Source organism: Hoplias malabaricus, chromosome Y, assembly GCF_029633855.1.
Source record: "Hoplias malabaricus isolate fHopMal1 chromosome Y, fHopMal1.hap1, whole genome shotgun sequence".
Classification (NCBI taxonomy): Eukaryota; Metazoa; Chordata; class Actinopteri; order Characiformes; family Erythrinidae; genus Hoplias; species Hoplias malabaricus.
Genome location: NC_089820.1, coordinates 75,421,066 through 75,431,430, shown reverse-complemented (window position 1 = coordinate 75,431,430; position 10,365 = coordinate 75,421,066). Strand labels below are relative to the sequence as shown.

General features: G+C 38.3%; 1 protein-coding gene across 1 annotated transcript; it reads left to right on the top strand.

Moving 5' to 3' along the window:
• Positions 1-643: 643 nt before the first annotated feature.
• Positions 644-5,047, top strand: LOC136678527 (uncharacterized). Its single transcript, XM_066656573.1, has 11 exons — positions 644-762; positions 2,071-2,159; positions 2,471-2,620; positions 2,785-2,933; positions 3,079-3,215; positions 3,347-3,440; positions 3,526-3,637; positions 3,735-3,958; positions 4,055-4,226; positions 4,484-4,611; positions 4,730-5,047. The coding sequence occupies exons 2-11, from the start codon at positions 2,078-2,080 to the stop codon at positions 5,045-5,047; spliced, it is 1,566 nt and encodes a 521-aa protein (XP_066512670.1). The 5' UTR covers positions 644-762; positions 2,071-2,077.
• Positions 5,048-10,365: the final 5,318 nt, after the last annotated feature.

Sequence of the window (10,365 nt, the reverse complement as noted above, 5' to 3'; positions counted from 1 at the left end):
GAGACGAGTGAGAGAACACATGCAAATGGAGCTGTAATTAATAAGTCAGGCAGAACAAATGCGGTGAGATAGTTTACGAGCACAGGCGGGCAAAGCTGTCTTTCCTTCCGGGGATTGCCAGTTTTAAGGTGGATAAGAGGATGCTTTAGCAGCATCCGGCTTCATCAGGGACGACAAATATACATAAGTCAGGAAGTGATAGTTAGAGCCTCAGGAGCAGGAGGTGAAGTCGTATTCAAAGAGAACTAGGTTCAAATAAGACTCTGCTTAAAATTTCAAAATACATTACTCATTATTACGCAGGTATAACCCATCCACAAAAAGCAACAGAGTGCTGGCGCCAAAAAGTGAGCTCATGTTCATCTATTGGCTGGGTGACAGTTTCACACATTCACACCTGTGAATAATTTCCCACGTTCACCAAGTCACTCAAGTGGTCACTTTTACACACTCACTCTGTCACTCTGACAATTCCACACATTCACCCACATTCACTGAAGGAGAAAACCAGAGCACCTGCACAGTAAAAAATACGGTGTTAAAATTTCAGAGTTAACTTATTTAAACCTAGAGTGAGTATATGTAACACCATGGAGAGTATAGGTGCTCCAATGCTGGAGTTAAAACACAGTGTTAAAAATCTTAAGAAGTGCAGTGAAAATTCTACTCCACAGAGTGATAAATTCGCGCCACATTTCTGTGCGGTCCTGCTTGCTGGCTGACGGATCATTTTGTCCAACATCTTCAAAGTGCTACTGTTTGGTAAGTAACTCATGTTCTAAACCGTAAATAGCGTTTTTTTCCCAACTTGAGATGATTTTAGAGTTGTATTTATGCCAATTGGGATCATATTTAAGTCTTATGTTGTGGTAGTGTCGCGGTAAAGTTTACCGTTAGCCGTTTAGCAGCACAGTTGTTGGACATTTTCTGTAAAAAATGCTTCTGCTTCTATTTTAAACAAAAAAAAGTGTCATACAAATGACATATTATATCTGGTTAGATGCTTCCCATTTTAAATTACTTAAACTGTGCAGCTATGTACAGTTTAACGTGTGGTTACACCTTAAAATATGCAACAGTTTTCATGTTTGCGCTCTGCTCCACCTTAAATGATGCAGCAATTTAGCTAGATTTTAGCGCTAATCTCCACTTAAATGTAACCCTAGTAGTTGTATTCGAATGCCCTCTCGTACTTTAAAATGCGTGGAAGTTACATCCTGAGTCTCGTTCCACCTTAAATGGTGTAATAGTTTACATTTTATCATTATGTTCCTCCTTAAACGGTGCAGTAAACATATTCGAGTGGCCCCTCACACATTACAACATGGGGACGTTAGATTCTGAACCGCGTTCCACATTAAATGGCACGGCAGTTTACATTTTAGAGCTCAGTTCCACCTTAAATGGTGCCGCAATTAGCTATATTAGCTATCTAGCGTGCTCAAAGTTCCTGTCTGAGCCTCGGTCCACATTAACGCCTTGGGTACATTCTGCTGAATTTATGGTCCACCTTAAATGGTGCACCGTTTACATTTAGACGGATTTTTTCACGTTTATGTGTTGGCCTTTATGCTCATGTTCTCTCCGAGCTATTTGACATAAACAGGCCTCTGAAAACGGTCTATGTAGCAAATGTATTTCCACAAAATAGTGGTTTACGATGTTATTTTATTTCGTTTATAACGTTAGATTACTGATTTACAGTTAAACATAAAACCTAACACAAATATATGTGTTACTGTGTAAATCTCATATTAAAACTTACACAGCTTTATATAAGGCAGACATGTTAATTTAATAGGTCTTTTTTTTCCCGCCTTGCGCCCAGTAAATCTGGGTAGACCCCGGACCCACAGCGACCCTGAGCTGGATAAGCGCCTACAGACAATGAATGAATGAATGAATGTTCATATAAGGAACTTTAAGGTGGTGTTTTCATTCATTCATTCATTTATTTATTTATTTATTTATTTTCTAGCATTGTATTAGGCCTATACAGCAATGTCTTTTTTTTCAATTGTTTTGACTGTGTTATTGATTTTAAAATTTATATTTTAATTTATTTTACAGAAACAGTATGTTGCTGCGAGTTCAGTTTGAGGGAGAGCAAAAGTATGTTAAGCTCTCTGAGCTAACATTCAGTGCATTCTTGAAAGAAGGTATGTACATTAGCTTGACGTTCCAACTCAAGAAATCATTTAGTTCACAAATGTTTTTTTTTTGTGCCTTATATTTTAAATAATAGGAATATATAGTCAAATTAGGATGGACTGCGCCTTCCTTATATTTCATCAGTAATTTGTAAAAGACAATATTTGTGGATCCTAGATTCAGTGATTCAAACTTAACTATAAGTGGGTGGTGTTTAATGATGCCTCAGGCTGGTGAAGTTGTGGCTCTAAATATAAACAATAGAAATGCCAAACTAATTGACCAGAACACAATTTCTGCAACTTTGTTTTTTTACCAGTGCTCCTAAAATTCAACATACCAGAAAGAAGACAGCTGGACATGAAGGTATATGACCAATCTAACACAGAAGTTGACTCGGAGGTTTTTGAAGAAATTGCAAAGGAATCACCTGGAACCTTCCGTGTCACTCTGTACAGTGAAGAACTTGGTAATCATTCAGACTCTTAGGAGATTAATGCATTATTAAGATGAAAGGTATAGGTTAATAAATCAATACTTAAAATATAGATGGAAAATATGGTTAGAAATTGTTAAAAATATAGAAAGGTGTGATGTAATATTTCTATTTTTGTATGCTTTCATAACACCCAGGCACCTCTCAATCATCATCATCATCCTCTGTAAGATCTGATGACACAGTCACTCTGAACTTAACAGTGTGTGATCCTCATGAAGAGGCAGTCACTTTTGAAGAAGGCCAGCCTAAAAGGCCTTGCCGAATAAACTGTAAGGCAAAAGCGGTAGGTAGAAGCCTAATCTCAATTACGTTTTATATGGTGGGTTGTGTTCTTCAGCTAATTATTTTCCAATTTACTTTTTACATTTTTATTTGATTTTAACTTTGATTTTACTATTACTAAAAACACAATATTATTCCAATTACAGCTGATTGAAAATGTCCTGTCTTCAAAACCTGGTGGTGAACGGATTATTCAAGAGTACGGGAAAAACAAAACTTTGACAGATGCAACCAGAAGACAGATGATAAACATACTTGCTGCTGAGATGACAGAAACACATGGGTAAGCATTAAGTGTATGATTAGTGTAAAGATATATTGTCAGTATTTTACAATTAGTAATTATTTTTAGAGCATTGTTTGATGCCAAATTTGTATGATTGTATATTTACTTAATTAATAAACCTTTACTAGGACTTCCCCCCCGAAAAGTGTCAGAGTGATGTATGCTCAAGGAATAGTTGCACTGTTTCCCAACCTGGAAGACCCATATTCACAACATGGATATGTAAGTAAAAGTGTCATTATGCACATATTCACTACTTGGAATATTTATATTGAGTATTCATGTATGCTTATGTGTAATTATATAGGAACATTACTACGATCCAGAGAGTGGGTCAGGATATCTGGCATGGCGATTAAAGACCATACAAAGAAAAACTGCAGAGGAAAGAGGTGCCTCAGGAGTCAGATCCCCCAAAGGTAAGTTTACATCTGTTACACTTTACTAATAAAACTGTGATATTATGAGCTGTGAGTTGTGCAGGCTATAGTCTATGAAATTTTCCTCTGTCCTAAGTTGGTGGGCCAGGCCATAGTCGACAACCATTTACCAGTGAGGAATCGCCAAGTGGTGAGGATGTAGATGCAGCCATTGCTGTTTTGAGATACTCTGCCGATGAAGACACTATCCGGGCAAAGATGAAAACTACCTTCATTTATCGCCAAGCATTGGTCAATGATGCAGAAAAATCAACAGATGTCTTTTCGGTCTTCCCACGATTTCTAGACACACCAGGACTGGTATATAATTTTACAACACTACACCACAAAAATACCCAGTATTGTCTCAATCAGAAAGTATAACTCATTTACATGTCTATGTTTGTTGCACTGAAGATAGAACAAGACTTCAGACTTATGTTTGGTGAGGTTACAGCCAACAAGTTTCTGGAGAGATGGCCAACAACATTTAAAACAAAAGTTATTGAGGGAGCCCATGGCCTTGCACCAACCACAGAGCTCCTGGATTTGATGCGAAATTCTGAGTCAAATGTTGATTTTCAGAATGGTACGAATAGTGAATTATCTTCTTCTACACTTTCAGAAAAAGGTTCAGTGTGGTGGTAATCTCAAAGGTACATATTCAATACCTTTGGTTAGGCAAGGTACACTTACACTGCATACCTTTTAATGACCAATAATGTACCGTACGTTTTTTTTCCTGAAAGTGTATGTGCAAAATATGCATTTGTGTAATTGTGCAAGTTCTCAATTAAAGGTATTGGTGGTATTATGTCAAATTGACATTGGTTTATTGATCTGTAGGCTGGGACAGTGATATGTCTGCTCTCTTGCTGCTGCTACATCTGCTACCACCATCAGCACAAGGCAGAAAGAGGCCGGGAAAAATGTCTGCCTCTCAAGCAGGACATCAGCTCATCAGATTCCAAAAGGTAAGTTTTAAAAGTTGTTTGAAATTTATGTTCCATCAGCTCAACCTCATGAACAGTGGTGATGTGATGCATCATCAGAGATTAGTCACTAAATATTTTTATTAAAAATCTCTTGTAGGTTGGAACCAGTGTGCAGCAGCATCTAGATAGCATCACCCAAAGCAGACAGCCTTATCTTCTTGCCATGGGATCCACAAAGTGCAGCATCCATTCCTACTTCATTGTGATCGACAATCATGCACTTCCATGCAAGGCGACAGGTTCAGTGGGAGCTTTTGACGAACTCTTTAAGGCACATTTTGTCTTTGGTACATCGTACAATTCATGCCTAAACAATGTTTTCACTTTTGTGCAAACAACCATCTACAACATTGACATAGGGGAAACAAAGGAGACTCCTAGGGTTGCAGAATTAAGAGCTAAAATGAGGTGTTAGAGAAGAATTGTTGAGGAGAAACCATGAGATGTTTTCAATGTAAAAGTGACCATGAAAGTCCAAACAGCCTCATCAAACACCTTAAGGTAATTCATGGACTCTGTACAGGAAGGACATTATATCTTAAATGTGGTCAAGTGGGATGTTCCCGTTCTTTTGGTAGCTTTTCTGGTTTCAGAAAACATCTTAACAAATGCCATGTAAGCAGTTTATTAGATTGTGTAGAAGATGGTTATTTTTCAAATCCCCAGAGTACCCTCAATACATGTAATGACACACATGTTGAAGTGTCATTTGAAAATGTAGAGTCAGAGCTTTGTTTGCCAGACATTGTAAATAGTTGTGCATCCGTAATTACTGATCTAAAAGCAGCAGGTGTAAGTCAAAGTTTAGTAAATTCAGTTGTGGATTCCATGGAGAATATTGTCCAAGATATCCATCAGCATGCTAAAGAAACTGTCATGAAGCATGTGTTTTGTGATGAAAGACAAACCGAAATGTGCAAGAAGGTTGAGGCATGTTTTGAGGAGTTGGAGAATCCATTCACTATTTTAAGTTCTGAATACAAACGATCAAAATTTTTAGCAGGCAAGTGGGATATTGTAGAACCCGTTGAATGTGTAATTGGTTCAAGATTTGACACAAGACGAAACAAAAAGACTGGATCTTATGATCAGGTAGTAGTTCAAGACAAATTCATGTATGTTCCACTTTTGTCTACTTTGCAGTCAATATTTAAAAGTCAGCATGTTGCGGAAATGTTGCAAAGTACAGGTACCAACAACTCAGGGCTCAGAGATATTTGTGATGGATCTTTTATTAAGAGTCACCCTCTGTTTTCAGTTGAAAAACACACTGTGCAGATTCAGATGTTCTATGATGATTTCGAGGTTGCAAACCCACTGGGATCCAAGCGAGGTATTCACAAATTGGGTGCTATATATTTTACTTTAAGGAATTTTTCTCCAAAATGGAATTCTTGTTTGGCTAATATACACCTGTGTGCCTTATTTCATGTTCAAGATATTAAAAGGTATGGTTTTAGTGGAATTCTTGCTCCTGTTGTTCGAGATATTAAAGTTTTGGAAAGTGAAGGTATTGAGATTCCTTTATATGGTGGTTGTGTTCGTGGCAGTGTATTACAGGTTACGGGCGATAATCTGGGTTTACACAGTTTATTTGGTCTGGTGGAGTCTTTTAGTGCAAGGTACTGCTGTAGGTTTTGTTTAGCAGAAAAAGATGACTTTCAGACAGAATTTTCTGAAGATTCTTCCAAGATAGTGTTGCGCACAAGAGAAATTCACACTTCTCACTGTCAAGAAATGACAAGGAAACCAACTCTTCCTTATGTTTTTGGTGTGAAAAGTTCATGCTTATTAAACTCATTGCAGTATTTTCACACAACTGAAAACTTCTCAGTTGATGTGATGCATGATGTTTTAGAAGGTGTGGCCCAGTTCGAATTGAAGTTACTGTTTGAATATTTGATGGAAAAACATGTAACATCAGGAGAATTACAATTAAGAATACAGAGTTTTAATTACGGATTTATGGAGAGAAACAATAGACCAGCATTTGTGAATGTATCTGTGGGATCTAATGATCTGGGACTGAATGCAGTTCAGTCATGGTGTCTACTGAGAAATGTTCCTCTTATCTTTGGAGATTTGGTAAATTCTGCTGACCAGCACTGGGAACTACTTCTTTTATTACTTCAGATAGTTAACATCATATTCTCTCCCGTTTTATCTCAGGGTCTGTGTGTTTTTTTAAAGCATTTGATTGTGGATCACCATAAACTGTTCAAGAAGTTGTTTCCTCAGAAAAAACTTTTACCTAAGCACCATTTTCTTATCCATTATCCCCGCTGCATCCAGAAAATTGGACCTGTACTCCATAGTTGGTGCATGCGGTATGAAGGTAAACATAATTTTTTCAAAAAACAACTCAAATCTTTTAAAAATATTACCAAAACATTGGCAAGAAAGCATCAGTATCATATGGCATACAGTTGGCAATCTTCAGCAACTTTTAGTTGCTTAGACATTGGTCCAGGTAAAATGGTGTCTTTGAACATGGTAAAAGGAGGTTCTGGAATTGCCATGGCAATGCAGGTGTCCATTAGCGCTCAGGTTATGAAAGTGCGTTGGGCTAAATATCATGGATATGTTTATCGCCCACACTTGGTTATCTGTGGCAAAGTTGAATCTGATATGCCTCTGTTTTATCAGATTGATTCTGTTCTGATTTTACACAGAAGACTGTTGCTGATTACCATGCCTTTAGTTACTGTAGTATGAAGTGACCAGGCAAAAAAATGATTTTGTTTTCTTTCATGTCGATAATCTGCATTATCATAGGCCTTTTGACATACAAATGTCATATGGACTGAATGACACAGCTCTGTTTGTTGTCCCGTATTGCTTTCTCTGGTGAGCATGTGATTTGTCATTTTGATACTGATCTCAACATTATAGGCAAGGTGAGCATGGGCAGCAGGATTTGTCATGTTTGTTTAATGTTATGACCATTACAATAAATGATGGTACTGTTATCTTGTGTTATTGGTTTTGTTTGATTTTGATATTAATTACATCACATGTAATTTAAGTTATTCATTCATTCATTCATTCATTATCTGTAACCCTTATTCAGTTCAGGGTCGCGGTGGGTCCAGAGCCTACCTAGAATCATTGGGCGCAAGGCGGGAATACACCCTGGAGGGGGCGCCAGTCCTTCACAGGGCAACACAGACACACACAGTCACTCACACACTCACACCTACGGACACTTTTGAGTCGCCAATCCACCTACCAACGTGTGTTTTTGAACTGGGAGGAATTAAGTTATACAGTATAATGCAATTAATATTTAAGAATTACACTTTAGAGCGGAAGAAATACACTAAATGCAACCACTGTAGTGTTAAATATAATTACATATTTAAGTGACAATATATAACACTTTCAATGTAAATTAACTCCGAACTGTGTAATTATTTTACTCTATGCAGTGTGATTAATTAACAGTGTTAAATATATTTACACATTTGGGTGTTAAAGTTAACTCAATTTTTAGTTGGATTTACTCTTAAAATATGACACTATCCATAGAGTAAATTTAACACTATTTTTGAGTGGGACCAAATGTTATCTGAAATGGAGTTAAATTCAACTCTATAGGTGTTAAATTAACACTTTATTTTTTACTGTGTGGAGAAAACCCACACAGACACAGAGAGAACACACCACACTCCTCACAGACAGTCACCCGGAGGAAACCCACACAGACACAGGGAGGACACACCACACACCTCACAGACAGTCACCCGGAGGAAACCCACACAGACACAGGGAGAACATACCACACTCCTCACAGACAGTCACCCGGAGGAAACCCACGCAGACACAGAGAGAACACACGAGGAGAAATTTCCACCCTGGACCCCGAGACCCTGGTTCAGGCCTCTTAATAACCATTAATAAAATATTTATAACCCAGCTGTTAACATATAATAACATATAATAAGTCTGAACATGTGGCTCAATGCTCCTAGAAGTTGCTGTGGAGCACAAGGATGAGTACATTCTTCTAATGAGCAACACAATAACATCACACTCTGGGAAGATGCTGTTATGCATAATGTTTCTGTTTAGATCTCACAGAGAAACTTCAGACACTCGAACTGAAAACGCATCGCAGCGTCTGTCACACTCGTTTAGCACGGACGGCTGCAGACGAAAGAGAAACCGCAGCCAGAGTCACTGTCTACTCCCTCAGTTCTTGTTTGTTTTCAGGCGTAAGTCTGACTCTGCGTCTCTGCAACTCGAGGGCCAGGCGAGGAGCCGTCAGCTGGGACTCTTTGTCAAGCTGTCTGCTCTGTAATCTACATGCTAATCCCATTAGAGCGCTGAATTGCATCTGAACTCGCTTAACTGCGCCCTACCGGATAAGGAAATTGCCTCTGGCATCTGGAGGGGATGGAACAACCTGTCACTGAGTACACATCCTTAACCGCACTTGAACACCACTAGAGCTGCTGCGGGTTCGGGAGACAGCAGCCGTCAGGACGTTACAAAGTGTTGATTCTGAGAGCTGTAACTCAGCAACTGTTTTCCAGACAGTGAGATGGCCTCGATGCACTATGGAGAGAGAAGTCATGAGATCTGAAGTCTGAGTCAAGTCATGGAACGTGAGATCAGACGCCACAAATCCAGCCTGATATCAACATGAGTCTGTACATATTTGACTGAAAAACCATTCCCAGGATTTCTGCAGCGTGTATGAATTGTACAGGACTGTGCAGACATTTTAGGTTCCTGAGAAAATGAGATTTAAACAGTTATTTATCAAAGCAGTAACCCAGTAAACAAGGAACGTCCCTGGATGTTCAAAATAGGTCTAAAAGTAGTCTGTCCGTCAAGGACGTCCAAAATCCATCTTAATAAGTTAGTTAAGTGGTGACCAATCGATAACGTCAGTGGACGTCCAAAACGCGTTTTATACAAGTAATTTATTTCGGGATCAATTAATAACGTCAATGGACGTCCAAAATACGTCTAATAGTCGTCTTTTCAATGTCTGTGTTTGGACGTCTTTTCAACTTTCATTTTCAACCTTAAGAGAACGTTGATTAGACGGCAGTCATTACATTATTTCAACGTTGAATCAACGGCTAAATGTTTACTGGGAAGAGATTATTTGTTTAAAAAATATGAACAAATAAAACAACCCTAATATTAGAATCAAAACCAGTAAAACCAATCAAGTATTTAAAATACTAATAATCAAAGACTTCGGCACAGCTCTTTGTCCTTTGTAGATATATACATTAATTTTTGACTCTTACCCCACATTAAAAAACTTACTTAGCCTATCACACCAACCCTAACTCTAACACTAATCTTAAACCTAATCCTAAACCGTAGCCTAGTCCTCAACCTAAGTATAACCCTAACCCTAGCTCCTAATCTAACTATAAACTACTAAACCAAAGTTGTTATAAATAAGGAGACATGTCACTGCAAGAGGCGTCTGTTCACAGATAAAGTCCCGCCCATCAACAAATAGAACCAATCAGGTTGCTGATACTCGGTGAGTGGAGTAGGGTTGCCAGTTTTGTGATGCTCCAGGGGAAAAGTGGAGTTCTGTTCAAACATGTTAGCAATAACAAGGCAAAACGAGCCAAACTCTTCAAACTATTGATGAGATTTGTGTCAGATTCCAGTATTTTGGTCTCTCTTCATTCACAGATATAGGAGCCTGCTCATGTGTGAATAGAAATAAGTGTGTGGATAGTGGACAGACAGACTTGCCTA

What these genes read in the sequence shown, in the direction of transcription:
- LOC136678527 (XM_066656573.1), top strand. Translation starts at nt 2,078, where the DNA reads ATGTTGCTGCGAGTTCAGTTTGAGGGAGAGCAAAAGTATGTTAAGCTC. An exon ending in AGGAGTCAGATCCCCCAAAG is followed by an intron (nt 3,638 to 3,734) that starts GTAAGTTTACAT and finishes CTCTGTCCTAAG; the next exon opens with TTGGTGGGCCAGGCCATAGT. An exon ending in AGCTCATCAGATTCCAAAAG is followed by an intron (nt 4,612 to 4,729) that starts GTAAGTTTTAAA and finishes AATCTCTTGTAG; the next exon opens with GTTGGAACCAGTGTGCAGCA.